Here is an 18829-nt window from a genome sequence, read left to right as displayed (position 1 = left end):
CCTTTAATTCCAATCATCCGCCGGTGATTAATCGATACTGAGGCATCTGTAAAAATTAAACAGCCTACTCATAACTAAGATTACTGACATCCCTAGCACATATTCTGAGTCCTGAGTCACTTATAAAACGTTTAAGTGTTCTGAGAGTCATGTTGTCATGTCAAATCATGTCCTACATATCCCATTCTTTTGCCGGGCGGTTCAGATCTGTTGTTGATACAGGCATATAACGGGTGATTATAGTATATCATTGGCGGGCTGGTGGTGCCTCGCGGGGAGGTAATGCGGAAGTATGCAGAGCATGTGCAGCCGCGGTGTGAAAATGATCGCAATGTCGCGAGCATGACTGGAGCTCGGCGCTCGGGCGATGATTCATTCACCGAGCCCACTTCACCACATAAGGGCGGAACACACTCCACAAGGGGTCGAAAACCACTGCTCCTATTGGCAGGACGCGCGGGTGATTGGCACGCGCCGCCCCTCCCCTCTCCGTCCCTGGTTATTGACACTTTAACGGATCCCAGCCACTGCTTTTGCCGTCTGCGCGCGCTGACAGATCAATGTGACCGTTTCAAAAATCCCTGTCGCTTCGTTTTCACCCATTTTTCACTCGTTTGCGCAAGGATGCCAGTGTTTGCTGGTTAACAGTTGCTAAATTTGAGTCTACTTTCTGCGCGAGGATTACACTGAGCGCACTCCAGGCGGCACATGCACTTTAGGTGAACTTTTACTCTCTGCTGCTCGAGATACTTATCCACTTCTGCGTCTCTACGGCTCGTGGCATGGCGGAAAAACGGAGGTCCCCGTGCACCATGAGCCTCAAGGCTCACGCGTTCTCGGTGGAGGCGCTCATCGGCGCAGAGAAGAAGAGAAAGCTCGAGGACGACGACGAAGACAATAGTGAGACCTGTTTCGAGGAGGGAAACGAGGTCGCAAGCCTAAACGGGAGTCCGGGGCTCAGAACAGAGAGGTTGTGCGCCAGCACTCGGAGTTGCGAGATTGAGTGCGCAAGTGACGGATCCCGTAAGTACCACACAAGGAGTGTCATTTTCCCTTCGAGTCAATGTGATATTTGCAAACCTAACCTATACACAAAATACTCTTTCTAAAGAATAGGCCTACTCAAAGTATGGTGTCACTTTACACCAATCCTCTGAATAATTTTAGAAAAGTATAATCCTCTGAATAATACATTAATTGCAATCATTATCGGTAAATACAACAATGTTAAATAACAATATCAAACAAAAACATTATAACTAGACAATGCACATCAACTCTTAACATCACACCTTTTAACCTTTTTTTCTCCCAAAAAATAGAATACAACTAGATAACAATAAGCAAAGCGCATAGCCCCTGCAGACATATTTACTTAAACCTCGATTCCGTTTGTCTATATTAATAATATATTTATTTTTGCAATTACAGTAAAAAATAATATGTTATGAAGCACACTACAACAGCTTAATGTAACCTTACTGACATATGGTGGTTACAGCTCAAACAAAGTAGATAATCCATCTAATACACAATGCTGCGCTTAGGCCTGTAAAGTTGTATCTTATTTAATGTGTTATGGGGTATTATAATAAAGCTGTGGAGTGAGTTTAACTGGCCTAGTGTGAGTTTGAGTGATTACGCCTTTACCAGTTGACTCGCAACCATAAACGCAGCAATTACCCACTCACTATTAGCAATACTCAGAAAGCCCAACATAGTCGATCTCACGGTCTTGAGGGAAAAACATGGCCCAATTTCAGACTCACGCAGACAACTCGTACATTAAAATGTGAGAATTGCTCTCGATGGCGCTGAGGCCTACTATTTTCGTGACATATTCTAATTCAGCTTGTTGTGTAGCAGGCTGTTTAGTGTTTTATTGATATAGCAACAGCTAATGTTGAAAGAAGAAAATACACATTTCATGGCGCCATGCATTGATGTAGGCCTAACTGTATTTGAAAATGTAGGCACTGGTTATCCCCATATCTTAACTAACAAAATACATCTTTTTACATGTTGTAAAGAAGCAAAGACATCAACTGCTGATGTATATTCAGAAGCAATCAGATTCAACAACTGCTTATTTTAATGGCGATTTAAAAACAAGTATCCTACAACTTGCTGAGTGAAGAAATCGACTGTACTCCCACAACAATGTGTATAATTAATTATGGTTCGCTAGGTTAAGTGCTAAAGGAATGCTGTGTAAGCAATAGAAATGTTAATGAAAGCATTTTCTGTTAGCTGACTGCGATGAAGTGTTGCTGGAGAGCCCACGGCCATCTTCCCAGAGTACTCCACTGCTAGTGAGTGCTTCGGGAGAAGAGATGCGCGTGGACCTGCAGGGTTCGGACCTGTGGAAACGGTTCCACGAGATCGGAACGGAAATGATTATCACCAAAGCGGGCAGGTGAGGACAGAAAAAAGCAGATGGGGTTGGTGTCGGGATTGTGTGGTAATGTTGGGTTGATTTGGGTTTGATTATTTTAGCATTTGTAGAGCAAATAGCCTATGTGACGCAGAAATTAAAGGCTAAAATGTGTAAGAACACTACCGTCATTTATGAAATAATTATAATACAATGTATATCACAGTAATCGGGGGTATACATATTTATATCAATAATAATATAAGAAATATTCTTAAGTAATTCCTGTCCAGTATGTCGTGGTAACTGACTATGGCTATCACAATTAGCCTAGTCAAACAATTTAAAAAATCATATTAAGATTATTAGTGATAACATAACATAACAACCTTAATAATATTTTAAATGTAAGACAAACCGAAATGTTGCTCTTTGACTGTGGCAGGCGGATGTTCCCCGCCATGCGCGTGAAGATAACGGGTTTGGACCCCCATCAGCAATATTACATCGCCATGGACATAATTGCTGTAGACAACAAACGATACAGGTGAGCTGCCCTACTGTATAAATATGTCGATATAATATATCCTTTATCGTTTTTAACCTACTATTATGCTGCTTTAAACGTTTAAATTGTGTGGATTTTTCAAGTCTGACCACGAAAAAACAAATATCCCATAGGAAGAACAAATGGCGCAACCGGCAGTATTTTGAACTCTGTTTATTTTGCCATTTGGACGTTCAAAACTTTAACCTTTTGGATGCATAACCTCTCCAACCCGAAGGTCACGTCGCAAATGTCCAAAGCAGCCCTTTAGCGACTGGCATTTTAACTTTTGTTGCGCTCGGTTTTTTCCTCTGCTGTGATCATTTGAAGGTACGTGTACCACAGTTCCAAGTGGATGGTCGCAGGAAACGCGGATTCGCCCGTGCCGCCACGCGTGTACATACATCCGGACTCGCCCGCATCTGGCGAGACATGGATGCGGCAGGTCATCAGCTTTGACAAGCTCAAACTGACCAATAATGAGCTTGACGACCAGGGTCATGTAAGTTGACGTTTAAAAAAAAAAAAAAAAAATTACAAAGACAATTTATTAAGGAAATAATTTGCCCTATAAGTGAAACTCAGTGAAATATTGCCCTTCAAGTTATTTCATTTAAATATAAAGGAGATTTACTTTGCTTGTCTAAAATGTTTACACACAAGGCAAGCCTATGATGAAAGTAAGCTAACACCAGAATAGTTCTGCAGTCATTGCAAGCTATTTACAGGGCTCTAGTTAAAAGCATCACAAGCTATCCCACAGGCTTTTATGTACTTCTTTTGCACATATGATAGCTATTGTCGCCCCGTCTCCATTTTGTTTTGCTGTATTATTTAAAAAGCCCAAGCATGTTGTAATATGGAGAGCCGTAAACAACACCAATTGAAAGCTTCCCCAGGGCTAAACAGTTAGAGTTGGGGCTTTGAAAGTGCACCATGTGTGTTTTTAATGGCGGGAGAAAAACACACGTCGGGTAATTCCGTCGTTTCCCGCTCTAAATACACTGACACACACACACACACACACACACAAACACCCTGCTCACAGGAAGAATTGTTTTCCAGATCATTCTACACTCCATGCACAAGTACCAGCCACGTGTCCATGTCATCCGCAAGGAGTGCGGCGAGGAACTGTCGCCAGTGAAACCGGTGCCGACCAGTGACGGCGTTAAGTCCACCGCCTTCCCCGAGACCGTATTCACCACCGTCACGGCCTACCAGAACCAGCAGGTACGCCCGCTGAGCCCAGCCTAGCCGCATGCGTTAACGAGCGCCTGCTAACGAGCGCCTGCTAACGAGACTCTGGTATGCTGGCCGCCATGCCACTTCAGAGCAGATGCCAATGATAAGTGGGAGCTTAGCCAAACCAGCCTCTATAGTGCTCACATTTGTTAGCGCCATACCCTTTGTTTCACGCTCTTATGCTTATACCCTCTTATACACACACACACAAACACACCTATACACACATACATGCACAGTCACACAGCATTATTACACACTCAGCACACAGAGGTGTACACACACACACACACACACACACACACACACACACACACGGGCAGACATGTTTTCAATTCAGAGCGAGGCTGTGCACATGTTGAGAGAGGAGGCACCAAGGGCTACTTGGATATATGACATCTCCATACTAGCTCTCCACACCACCCAATGTCAGGCACCAGAAAGAGAGAGAGAGACTCAGACTGGCCACCAGTTAAACGAGCCAGCATGGCACAGTATACTGACATATCAAATCTGGAGAAAAGCTTTGAGGATGGAAGCGTCCTAGCCCAGACAGACAGGTCCTGGACGCAGAGCTCAAGCTCACCGAAAAATGCAGTGATTCTGTGATGCCATATTTTATTTTTGTGCAGTGTTCAAGTTTTTTATTTGGCAGAAAATCTCTGTACTTAGTCAAATGACAGCATTGGTCACCACACATGCGCACACTCACACACACACACAAGTACATACACACGACACACACAGACAAGGCACAGTCCTTGTGTCAAGTGCCCTGTTCCAGGAGTGATGTCACCCAGAGGCTGGCCTTATAAAAAACCCACTAGCTTGGCATTATGGGATAGGGGTCACCAGTGCTGGGTCATAGACGCTGGTGTTATAGGTTTTGGGTCACTGAGCAAAACATGTTTGATTCTCCACCCCCACTCACACTCACTCCCCCCCTCCACCCCTGACTTACAGATCACCCGTTTGAAAATTGACAGAAATCCCTTTGCCAAAGGATTCCGAGACTCTGGGAGAAACCGGTGAGTTTTATTTGTGTGTTTATCTGTGTGTGTGTGTGTGTGTGTGTGTGTGTGTGTGAACATCAATGTTTTCAGTCTTGGTTTTATTTTCCCCAAAAAGATCAGGATTTAATTTCTGAAAATTCATGAAAGACTTATTTGTCTGAATTTATGAATGATTCTATTGCACTAAATCAAATCTGCATTTAAGATGTTTTATAAAGTTGTTCTGTAATAATTGTAATAAGTATTTTTTTTATTAGTCTAGCATAAAGTAATTTTCTAATTAGTGGATCACTGTATCATTGTTAGTTACAGAATATTTTTTTTTGTTTGTTTTCCTTTCCGAGACGGAAATATTTCCTGTGGCCAAACGTTTTAAAAACAATAACAACCAGATTCCAATGAGCCAAGACTAAACTGTAAAAATAGAGCAGGAAAAAAAGCTGCTAAACAGAATGGCCGTAAAAATCATTGCCCTCTGCAAAAAAACAAACATAGTCTCGGAATGAATCCGACGGCAGCACAATAAAAATCAGTCCAATCTGGCAGGAGAGAGAGATGGAAATGTCTAAGGGCTGGGATGAAGGGAGGCAGAAGAGAGGAGATGAGAGGCGAGAAAAGGGAGAGAAGAATGGTCTCGCAGTAGGATAGTCTCACCCACCCTTTTTTAAAACACGCAGCCAATCTTTATACACAAGCCTGAACACACATACGTGTACACCAACACTGCTTAAATAGAGTAGAAGAGGAAATCCTGGCTCTTCCGCAAATGTGCTTTGTCATTGCTGTGCCAATTTATGTGACCTTCTCCTCACTGCCCCCCTCTCTTTCTTTCTCCTTTCCTCTCTCTCTCCCGCCCCCTCTCCCTCTCCCTCTGCCTCTCTCTCTCTGTGAAGAACAGGCGTTTTCTTAGTCTTGAAATATTACAGGAAAAATAACGCGTTTGCTAAACAAACTTGGTGATCTGTAGGCTGGACCAGGCCACTATGAGTCGGGTCGAACCAGCACCGCGTTGCTGATAAAGTGCGGGCCAAAGCGCTGGCGGCAGCATCTTGTCCAAATTATCGCCTGGCCTGCCCCCCTGCAGGGGCTTTTATCTCCACACTAACTAGAGGCCCACTGAGCCCCTCATACCCCTAACTGCCCCATTACCGCTTGCGCTTTACCCCTCCCTACCTCTCTCTACCCCACTCTTTCTCTCACTGTCTCTCTTTCTCTCGTGATGTGCCACTCTTTCTATTTCTCTCCCTCTCTCTCTCCCTCATTCTCTCTTTATACCGCTCTCTTTCTCGCTATCTATTTTTCCTTCTTCTTTCACCCTGACTTCCTGTCGTCCAATGCTTTCTGCTGACTATTCTTCAGTTCATATATTTCCTCCTCATTTGCTTCCCTCCAATTACGTTCTCTCAAAAAGTCCAAAGTCTCTCTATCAATCTTTTTCTCTCTCTTGCCTTTACCTTTCTACCCCTCTTTCCTTCTGCAACCTCTCCCTCTCTCCGTCTCTCTCTCTCTCTCTCTCTCTCTCTCTCTCTCTCTCTCCTCATAAAGTGTTAGCTATGGCTTCCTGTGTTCTGTCTGTGATGCTGCAGTAAAACTCGTGTGAAAGTCGTTAGAGCCGCCACAGCCTCTCAGACCCACTGAACACACTCATTCTGAGGTGACACGCAACCCCCCCCCCCCCCCCCCCTTACACACAAGCACACTCACACACACTCGAACACACACACACACACACACATACACACACACGCCCACACACACTTACTCATACACAGCCCCATCCGTCTCTACCGTGGTGGCTCTGGACACACAGAGCCCAGTTACCTTGACAACCATTGTTTATTGAAAAAGATGTCGGATCAGAGCTCTGCAGGCGTTTAACGTCCATCAGGTGGCCTCAGGAACACCTGGCCAGCTGTGGAGCAGAGGGGGAGGAAGTGTGTGTGTGTGTGTGTGTGTGTCTGTGTGTGTGTGGGTGTGGGGAGGGAGGGGATACATACACATTCCTCCATTGGACATACGATGTTCTTTTTCTTATTCTTCTTTTACAATGTCTTTGGCAATACAAAACCAGATTTCTATCATGTCCATAAAACCTGTTTGAAGAAGGAGAGATAGAGAGACAGAGGGAGAACCTGGAGTTGTTTGCTGATTTGCTAAATGGATAAAACAAATTACTGAATGAAATTAAAAGAAAGAAAAAAAGAAAAAAGTGAAAGACAGTAACAGAAAAGAAAGAAAGAAAGAGTGAATGAGTTACCTGTAAACATTTACCATAGTTATATATATGAATATATATGTGTAAATATATATATATGTATGTATGAATATATTCATTTATGTGGTCAAGTATTTATCTATATGTGTGTGTGTATGTTTGTGTGTGTGTGTCTTACCTTGTAATAGATTTATCATTATTAATTTTTATGTTTTATGCCATTTTGACTTTTCATATACAGTATTTGTATAGAGCTTTTCATATGAATGTGTACAGTTCCTCACAAACATTTCCCTTTTTTGTTATAGGATGGGATTGGAAGCCTTGGTGGAATCATATGCATTTTGGAGACCATCGCTGAGAACGCTGACATTTGAGGACATCCCGGGAATGCCCAAACAAGGTACACACACACACACACACACACACACACACACACACACACACACACACACACACACACACACACACACACACACACACACACACACAAATTCGATTAGATTACAGGTTTTAGTTTTCAGTCCACATTTCACCTAGGAATTGTATCTGATTGCTTAGTTGAATATATTTTTTATTTAATTTTTTTAAATTACCATAGTTACCAAAGGAATATAACATAATTCAGGCAATTATATTCTCTTTAACAAACCAAATTTGGATTGATTAACATAATAAAAAATGAATGACTGCTTACTATATATTCGTTAATGTTTCTTAATAAGTGAATGCTTTGTCCATGTAAACTAGTGTTTTAAATGCTGTAAGCATTTGTATAGCAATGCTTTTCATAAATGAATACTAGATACTAGATACAATAGCTTAGTACCACTACTTTTTAAAATATATATTAATATCAACATTATGCAAAAATGTTCTTCCTTTCATTTAAATAATGCAGGACTTTCTCCAATCAGTGCTCATGTTAGAAATAATCAGATTTCTAGGATTAATAAATTAAATAATCTCGAAAAAGATCTATATGTTACAAATATGATGCATACAAAATATTATGATAATTGACGCCAATTTGATTTTAATGAGCCATCAGAAATCACATCAGTATTGAAAATCATACTACAAATATTTTTAGATATGGAGGTTATGGTCAGGTAATGGTCAGGTTATGGTCAGAGTCAGTTGGCAGGTGGAGGAGAAGGAGGGAAAGGCTTTGATGACAGTTATATCTGCTAAATATACATAAAAAAGTGCTGTTAGGTTGTTGACCACCATGGTATGGTCAAAGTTTTACTGACTTCTGTGTGTGTGCTATGTCTTGTGCAGGCGCTCCTGGTTCTCACGGAGGTGTGGTTGGGCCGTCGCCGCATGCACACCTACTCTCCTCCTCCCCCTGCTCTTCCCCCGCCTTCCACCTGGGCTCGGGGGCGGGGCAAATGTGTGACTACTCCGCCTGTAGCCGAGCAGGCCACACCCTCCACCGCTACGGCCCGCCCCTCGACTCCTACAGCCGATTAGCCAACCCTACTGTTGACAGCTTCTCCTCCGCCCGAACACCTGCTTATGTGGGCGGAGCCGACAGCGAGGCCTTCTCCTGCGCCCAGACTGGCCTGCCAATCCAGATCCCTGGCATGCCTGGCCCCTCCCCTTCCCAGCTCCAGTATCTGATGCCCGGCACTCACAACGCCTTCTCAACCAATCAGAGCTCCCAGAGCTCCTACGGCGGCTTCCGTCTGCACAGCCCCTATGGTCTCTACGGTTACAACTTCTCCACGTCGCCACGCCTGGCCGCCAGCCCAGAGAAGATGGCCGCTACGCAGGGCTCCTTCTTAGGCTCCTCCCCCAGCGGCACGTTGACGGACAGGCAGGTTCTGTCGCATGTGGACGGTCTGCAGGGTCTCACGGGAGGCGGAGCCAGCGCTCATCAGAGCCTCTTCGACTCCAGGACTCTTGGGAGTTTGGGGGCGGGGCTTACAAGCTCCAGCTCTCAAGTCACCGCCCACATGGCTTGAGCCTGCCCCTCTACCCTCCTCTTCCAACATCGTTGTCATGGCGACCATGTGGCAGAAACTTGTGAGGAAGTGTTTTATTTGTCTTGGAAGAAATGTAGTCACACTGAGTGGGAGACTGTGGAGACAAGTGAACATGCTTTGCCGTGAGGATTATTCAATTATCCAGATGGCCTATGGACTCCCTCTAGGGAGAAAGAGCACGAGAGAGACTTGAGGAATTTTTGGGACTATAACACTGAGAGTGACTAAAGACTGAGGGACTGGACACTCTGGAGTCCGGAGGTCTTCATATTGATGTCTGTCAACGCAACATTCATTATCGTTGTCGTCATTATTTTTCATTTTGTTCTTTAAACATCTATCAAGATCGTTTCATTTCGCAAGGGATTGATAGGAGGACTTCAAACTCTGGGCAGCGTAGACGTTGGGACATGGACTGCACCAGGACGACAGTACCAGAACTCGCAAAACAACACCAGACCTAAAGTCCCATGAGAACCAGAACCAACTTGGAGAGCAAAACCAGAACTGTTTGAGCTGCCCCATTCAGACATACAGAAAGCACTTCCTTTGGGCTTAGTTAATGTGTGTGTGTGTGTGTATGTGAATGTGTGGATACGGTGTATTTCTTTGTTGGTGTATGTGTATGTGTGTGTTTGTGTGTGTGTTACTTATTTCTTGTTATCAGAACAAGATCAAACTTTAACTCTCTTAGCAATTAGTGACCAGCATGACGGGGACAGGTTGAGGATCAGTTCCTACGCTTATTATAGTTTGGTAAGGTTTGTTCTTCAGGGCAGTGATAAACTGTCCATGTTGAGCATGTTAAATAATAATGTTAGAGACAACACAATATTTCTCATACAAATGAGTGGCCTTTTTGCTCCAGCTACACATTTTCAGATTAGCGGTCAGTCACAAAGAGTGTTTACCCAAGGGATCAGAGCAGCAGAACCACCAACTGTCAGACCTGAAGTGTACATGAGTTATAAACCACCTGCTTGGACTGTTGTGTGACTGTGGCTGCAAACACACGCAAAGCGTATAGATGCTACGTGTCTGGATTAACACACAACATCACTTTCTGTGGAAATGTGTACAATGTCGCAGAATGATGTTTTTCACACTACATATAGCCATTCATAGGGTTGTTATAAATGTTATTCTGGCTGTTATTACACCTGTAATAAACAGGAGTGTCATAGTGAGATATGAGTATAAACCTTTGTCATTCACCAAATAGAAATTCAGTGGTTCTCTATAAGGTAAATGAAAATGAAAGGTACTGTGTTACATGTGATCTGGAGATGGTGGCTAATAAAAATCATTGCAGTGGTTTGTACCAGTTTCTATAAATGGCAGCAAAGCAGTTACCTTTTGTTTCATTGTCTGTTTCACAAAAGTCTGTACATTCAGAGAGAGGAACAAGATGGCAGCTGCTTGCAGAATGGATATGGCCCAGGTCAGAGCCGAATCTGAACCGAGTCTAAGCCGGATCTGAACCAAATCTAAACCGGATCTGAACCGAGCCCAAGCCGGATCTGAACTGAACTGAAACAAGCCGGATCTGAACCGGGTCAGGGCCAGGGCAAGGCCAGGTTCTGCTCTGAGCTCTGATGGTGCTGAGGCTCTTGGTGGCTGACTAATTCACCGATGCACTTATGGCAAATTTACCTTTCAGCTTTTTTTTTTCTTTTGTCCTGTGGCCTTGCAGCGGTAGACAACTGGACTCTTTGATTGCTGACCGTGGACCATGTTTGGCCTGTACTATTATTAAAAAGAGAATCTGATCAAATTCAATTTGAGCCAAATAAAATGTACTTGTAACTGATAAATGGGAGATTTATTTACCAATTTTAGTCTGTGGCCCCATAAGTACTACTGTCTGTATGTCTTTCTCTCTATGTGTGTGTAACGAATGTCGTGTAGGTTACTGAACCTGTGTATTTGAGCACATGGGCGCTTGCAGGATTTTCGTTCATGGTACGCACAGTCAGGAAAGTTGTGCCACCATAGAGATTGCCATGCACAACCTAAGTGGCAGTAGCTCATTTTCAGTAAACAAGGAGAAACGGCCTCCTGTCGTAAACAGAAGTGAATGAGAGCGCCTGGAGCATGGGACAGTGTGACAAAGCCTGCCCTGCGAAACAAGAATGCCATGTTTTGAAGAAATTAGTTAATTGGAACATTGTTTTATTATATAACCTAGCCTATATTATGAGAGTTTAAAAGGACTGCTACAGCCAAACTATAACTATTGCAGATTTTCTATTTTAGATGACCCAGTTGTGGGCTAGCTAACTTGCTAGCACTAAGCCCAATGGGGAGGGCTAGCATCCAAAGCTTTTAATTCAAAATCACAGATTCAAATATGATTCTTGGTTGCTAGCTCATTACACCAACATTAACCGAACACTGGTTTTTCACGCTCTTTCAAAGAATGAAACCCAGCCAACCTTACAATGAAATATTGACTCTCCTGGTCCCTGCTGTGTCAAACTCCCTCAAAAATATCTCTGTATCGATTCCAAAGTCTTCATGAAAACTCATTAGTGGCAATCCTGTCGTTAGAGCCAATGTATCTGTACTACTGTTCCTCGGGTGTGTAGTTAAACATCTTTCTGCGGAAACAGTCGAGTCAGGCATGATCAGTACAACATTAATGATACTCTGAATGTTTGGGTACATGTCCACTGTCTCTCTTGGGATGGTGCGCAGATCAGAACCAGTTCCCTGAAGCATCGTTGTGTTGTGCCAGCTCGGGTTCAAGCTCCCCATCTGCCAAGTGCAGGCTGGACATCACTCAGTGACAGCTAGGTTTGTCTCCACTGCCTGCTTGGTTGTTTTTTTGTGTTTGAAAGTGAAACTACATAGCTTTCTCTTTTATATTTTAAACATTAGGATGTTTTTGTCGGTTTGCCGCCACTTCAAGTTAACTACTGTACCACTGCTAGGATACTCAGGGCCTGATTTACTAACAGGATTGCGCCCATTTCAGGCTTAAAATAGCGGTCGTAAACATAAAACGGTATTTACAAAGGAGGCGCATTTGAGTAGAGGCGCATTTATACGCTTGGTTGGTGTGAAGCGCAACGAGATGGGAGGGTATAAGAAACCTGGGCGTTAAGCGCAAATATATGGGAGGAGAGAAGTTAAGTGCACCTAATGATGTATTGCGTGGTATTTACTAAAACTGCCTGGCGGGTGCACGTCTCTAATTTGCGGGCTAATTCTCCGCCTCATAAAAGCACGTCTTAACCAGGAAGCGCATTTCCATTGAGACGGAAAACGTTGATATGGCAGCAGTTATAAGAGCAAGGCAAAAAAAGAAGACAGAGACAGCGCACAGAAAGAATTTTTTCAACTCGTATAACACTTTTTCAGTTAAGCGAACCACAAATCATTAGACGGTACAGGTTAACCAGCCACGCAATACTTCAATTACTGGACCAGATCAGAGACGACATCGAACCCTCCACCCGGCGATCACATTCCATTCCATCAGTTGTTAAACTCCTGGCAACATTTGCAAATATTGGCCTCCGGATAATTTCAAACAGTTATAGCATCTCTGATATAAATGTATGGATGTCACAAAACTTTCTCCAGCTCAACCAGGATAAAACAGAGGTATTAGTCATTGGTGAAAGAAATGAAAGAGATAAACTATCTGCACATTTAAAAACAGTAGCACTTAACACCAAGCACCAAGCCAAAAACCTAGGTGTCATATTAGACTCAGATCTCAATTTTGAAACCCACATCAAAAATATAATTAAAACATCTTTTTATCACTTAAGAAACATTGCTAAGGTGCAACCGTTTCTCGCTCAGGCTGACACCGAAAGACTGATGCACGCGTTTATCACAAGCAGGCTAGACTACTGTAACTCTCTTTTGTCTGGTCTACCAAAAAAAGCCATTAGTCAACTACAAATAATACAGAATGCAGCAGCGCGAGTCCTCACTAAAACAAGAAGGAGAGCGCACATCACACCAGTATTAAAATCCCTGCACTGGTTACCTGTTAGTTCTAGAATAGATTTCAAGATTCTCCTACTAGTCTATAAATCACTCCATAGTCAAGCACCTGAATATATAACAGACATGCTCTCAAGGTACACACCCAGTAGAACCCTGAGGTCCTCCGGCACTGATCTCCTAATAGTTCCAAAAGCTAGGACTAAGAGACATGGGAGAGCAGCTTTTAGCTTCTATGCCCCCAGCCTTTGGAATACTCTGCCAGAATACCTAAGAATGGCTGAAACGGTTGATACATTTAAACATACACTCAAGACATACCTCTTTTATCTGGCTTATCACTCACTGTAAAAAATGTATTAATTTAACATATTTGAAACATTTATTTATTTACGAATCCGTGCCTCTTTACAAGTGTTTGTAACCCCCAATTAAGTACCGCTACATCAAATGTGTTTCCTGTTTGCCGAGTGGATGCATGTACGGCCCCGGCAAACAGAACACAACAGAGATGTGGTGCCCTGTTGTCATGTGATGCCCTGTTGACATGTGTCGCCTGTTGACATGTGATGCCCTGTTGACATGCGTTATGTGATGCCCTGTTATCATGTAAAATGTATCTATTTTACATTTATGGAACGTTTACTTATTTATTTATCTATGTCTCTTTACAAGTATTTGTAACCCCCAATTAAGTACCGCTACATCAAATGTGTTTCCTGTTTGCCGAGTGGATGCATGTACGGCCCCGGCAAACAGAACACAACAGAAATGTGGTGCCCTGTTGTCATGTGATGCTCTGTTGTCATGTGATGCCCTGTTGACATGTGTCGCCTGTTGACATGTGATGCCCTGTTGACATGCGTTATGTGATGCCCTGTTGCTATGTGATGCCCTGTTATCATGTATAATGTATCTATTTTACATTTATGGAACGTTTACTTATTTATCTATCTATGTCTCTTTACAAGTATTTGTAACCCCCCCCCCCTTTATTTCCCTTCTTTCCTACTGTGAGGCGCATTGTGTTACCTTTGTGTATGAAATGCGCCGTACAAATAAAGTTTGATTTGATTTGATTTGATTTGATCTGCAGTTGGTATATCTCAGCCTTCACTCAGCCAAATATTCACCCAGGTACACGACGCATTGCTACGGCGCACTGGTCAATATACATTTCCCCACTACGATAGCTGAAATTAAACTTTCCGAACGTAATTGGAGCCATTGATTGCACCCACATGCAAACAGTCCCACCTTCAATCCACGAACACATTTACCGAAACAGAAAGCACACATATTCAATGAATGTCCAGGTCATATGTGATGCCAACATGACCATTACTAACGTGGTAGCCAAATACCCTGGATTTGTCCTTGACAGTTATATCTTCCGGAATAGTGCCATCTATCCATGATTGAGCACGGTGATTTTGGAGAGGCCTGGCTACTTGGTAAATGTATTTGTTTCAGTGGGGATATATTGTAGTGAACCCATGTCCCTTGTAGAACTTAGTAATCTCGCCATGTACACATCTATATTGTTATAAAAGACAGTTTATGCATTAATGCCACCAATAGCATCGTGTTCTTTTATCTCGCTGTAGGTGATGGCGGGCAGAACAACAATATAACCGCGTGCCCATTGAATCGGGTTCAGTGATTTAGCGAACGTGAACCAATATATCTTTCTCCTCTTCGCTGAACCTTAGTTTTTTCTTCCTTGAATCTCCATGGTGGCAATAACTTGCAGGCGATTTCTCCCGTCTTTTAACGGTGCGCTAAATAATGATTGCCCAGCGCGGATCTGGTTTGATAAATACCACGGAAAATGCAGAAAAACACTGTGCGTTAATGTTTGACCGCAGATTAAGCTGCGGTCGCAATGTTAGTAAATCAGGCCCTCAGTGTGCATGATTTTCTTACAGGTGGGGGTGCCACTGTGTGAGTGGGCGTGTGTGTGTGTGTGTGTGTGTGTGTGTGTGTGTGTGTGTGTGTGTGTCAAGGGCGTAACCATGCATTCTTTGGGGGGGTCGTGACTCGTGTCCCCCCCAATATAGAGAAACTACCATCCTGTCCCCCCCAATATACAGCAGAAAATATGTAAAATATATGTTAATATATATTTATTTTCAATTTATTTCCGTTTGTTAAGAAAAACATAAGGGTGTGAATCCACCCTCCTAATAGTACAGTTGTGTGATTTTGTTTGAAACCACCTCACGTCCTTCTGCGTTGGCATGGATACTTAACACTTTTTCGTCAGTCAGTTGAGCGCAAAGAAAGTAAGGTAGAGTAATGGAGGATTTGAGGTTACCTTAAAAGCAGAGAAAACTGGACCAGCAGCCAAGTGTACGCAGGGTTTTTTTCAGACAGTAAGTGACTTGATACCAAGCCAAATGTGTAAGCAAATAAAACGAGTTTGTTATTGTTGTCAATATGCCACATCCCCAGAAACCTTGAATCATCTTCTTTAAAGATATATACAGTTTGAAAAATAATAATAATCAGCACTTTGTAAGGAGAATGTTAAATGCATGGCGAAGAAGGCAGTGAGGACAAACGTATCCACTTTGAGCTGGTTGCTATGGTTACCTAGTTATGCTAGCTAACTAGCTAGCTAAGGAAACTTGTAATAAACTTAAACGGTTTAAATGGAAGAGTCCCATTTACATAAAATGATAGCTAGTTATCTGGCTGATGTTGTAGTCTCCTCGATTTAACTGATCAAATTACAGTAGGAAAAGGTAGAAACCCTCAGGGTGCCTGTGCAACTTTGTATGAACGAGTTCATATTCACACATATTAACAAGAAGATTTCAGCGCATGTAATTGGTAGGTGTGTTTATGGTCAGTACCTAAACAGTAAGTGGAGGGGCAGTCACTGTCTCTGAAAATTACACAATTCCTATAGATGTGAATTCAAATGGTAAATTTAGTCCTCGAAACTACCCAGATAGCAGGGAGAGGTTGGCCCAACGTCGGCAATGGTTGGCAACGTCGGCGTTGGAATTCCAACCTTGGGCCAACGTTGAACCAACGTCGGCAGCTCAACCAATAACGTCAAAATGCAACGGTTGGGCAGTTGACGTTGGTTCAACGTTGGCCCGAGGTCGGAATTCCAACTCTGTGTTTTTTACAGTTAGAGTTGGAATTCCAACGTTGGGCCAACACTGGCCCAACGTCAACTGCCCAACATTAATGTCAAAATGCAATTGGTTGGGCAATTGACGTTGGGCCAGTGTTGGCCCAACGTCAGCTGCCCAACATTTTGATTGTGTTTTTTTTATTTTTATTTTTTTTTTTTTATTAACCATTCCACCTTTTTCTGCAGGGCATATTGGTAATCAATCCTGTGTTTTTTTTATTAAGATAAACATATTAAAAGCATACAGCCTACTGGTGGCCAGACATTGTGATTCCACGTCTCTGTAAACACTTTCAGAATCTGTATCACTGCGTAACAATACAAATAGCCACGAGCTTATTTTAAAATCAAAAACCGTTAGCAGATATTGTGAACTGCCTTCGTCACTTTTTTCTGACTGTAGCGAGTCATTTCAATTTTCAACAAGTAATTACAGTGCATGAAATGCCCTGTATTGTTATTCCTAGGCTTCTTCTTCTTATTACAGTGCATGAAATGCCCTGTATTGTTATTCCTAGGCTTCTTCTTCTTCTTCTTCTTCTTCTTCTTCTTCTTCTTATTCTTGTTACCTTTTTCTGCGATTAATTCAGCCCGAACCGCTTAACGTAGAAACTTCATTCAAACTTTGTCGCGTAGGTCTTGTAAACGACACTTATGCTATGTATTTTTCACTTTTCTAAACTTTATACTTTTTAAGATATTAAAGAAAAACGAATATAAATTTCTCCCATTGACTTACATTGGGCCATTATGACATCATAATAGGGTCTTTAAACTGGCTTGCACCTGTGCTTTACTGACACCTGTGCCAAATCCAAAGAACCTCTTCTCTCTCTGTCCCTCTCAATTTAACTGTAACTAGGAACATTAAGACACCATCCATTCTCTATTTTTTTTTCTCTCTCAGTCAACTTTCTCTCACACTCAATCTCTCTTCTTCACTCCATTTTTATCTCCTTTTTTCAATATTTTCACTCTCTCTTTATCTCTTCATCCAGAGCCACTCTTGTTCACTCTTCTTTCCTTCTTCCACTCTTCTTTCCTTTCTTATTTTCTTCTTCCATTTTTCTTTCCTTCTTCCACTCTTCTTGCCTTTCTTTTTTCCTTCACCCACTCTTCTTTCCTTCTTCCACTTCTCTTTCCTTTCTTCACTCTTCTTTCCTTCTTACACTCTTCTTTCCTTTCTTCTTTCCTTCTTTCACTCTTCTTTCTTTTCTTATTTCCTTCTTACACTCTTCTTTCCTTCCTTCACTCTTCTTTCCTTTCTTCTTTCATTATTTCACTCTTCTTTCTTTTCTTCTTTCCTTCTTCCACTCTTCTTTCCTTTCTTCACTCTTCTTTCTTTTCTTCTTTCCTTCTGTCTTTCCTTCTTCCACTCTTCTTTCCTTTCTTCTTTCCTTCTTTCACTCTTCTTTCTTTTCTTCTTCCTTTCTTAACCTTTGCATTTCATGCACTGGTATTTCCTTCAGGAAATGCATTTTCTAGTTTAAACTTTTGATCCACATTCATCAGTAAAGGTAGGAACCGTATCGTTAATTAACCACATAAGACGTCGACTAGGTAACTGCAGCGACACACATTCTTGTCTACGCTAAGCGTGATTTTGTTAGCTGGCTAGCTACCTGTCATTTAGTTAGCAGCTGAGCTATCTCTACGGCTGGTGATCCGGTGTCCAGGGACAGCAGCAGCAGCATGGATGACGGCTCTGAAGCGGGCTAGCCTACCAAGACTAATTTATTTGTGTGTTCGCTTGTTTTTTCTTTGCTTGCGTGTTGCCTACAATAAATGATTTTTACCTGTAGGTAACTGCTGTCTGTTTAAATTCCTTACGGGCCGTGCCTAGGCTATCGACTTTGTTGCCATTTCGCGACTGTACAAAACAAATTCGGAAAATACGGTAAGAGATGTTCCTGCTGAGAGTCAAACAAGACTTCGTGCATTGTCTACACACCTGTCACTTCTGAAATATGTAAGTTTGATTAATTAAACCATATTTATATTGATAAAAACATATTTGTTAAGTGGATTTTTTGGTGGCCCGCGGGATAATAGGTCGCGTTACGATAGGTTGGTTTAAGTTTTTGGATGCATTAAATGTGGTGGCAAGAAGTAGGCTATGACCGTCCTTGGATTATGGGACATTGTAACACTTTATCCTGATTTGAATTATTGAATTATGACATTGAATAGACATCGGGTGGACTTCTGTAATATCGTAGAAAGCCCAAATAGCTTTGGTTTAACAATAACTAAGATAACGTTGGCAATTGGTTATAAACCAACGTTGGCAATTGGTTATAAGCCAACGTTGGCAATTGGTTGGGCCAACGTTGGCA

General features: G+C 42.4%; 1 protein-coding gene across 1 annotated transcript; it reads left to right on the top strand.

The window, feature by feature from the left end:
* The first annotated feature begins 561 nt into the window (after positions 1–561).
* Positions 562–11121, top strand: tbx18 (T-box transcription factor 18). The gene is made up of 8 exons (XM_080860721.1): positions 562–1023; positions 2251–2416; positions 2820–2921; positions 3252–3423; positions 3987–4154; positions 5130–5194; positions 7703–7797; positions 8679–11121. Exons 1-8 carry the CDS (start codon positions 783–785, stop codon positions 9362–9364), a joined length of 1695 nt encoding a protein of 564 aa, XP_080716847.1. The 5' UTR covers positions 562–782; the 3' UTR covers positions 9365–11121.
* Positions 11122–18829: the final 7708 nt, after the last annotated feature.

Source organism: Sprattus sprattus, assembly GCF_963457725.1.
Source record: "Sprattus sprattus genome assembly, chromosome: 2".
NCBI lineage: Eukaryota > Metazoa > Chordata > Actinopteri > Clupeiformes > Clupeidae > Sprattus > Sprattus sprattus.
This window is presented reverse-complemented; position numbering and strand designations above follow the sequence as displayed.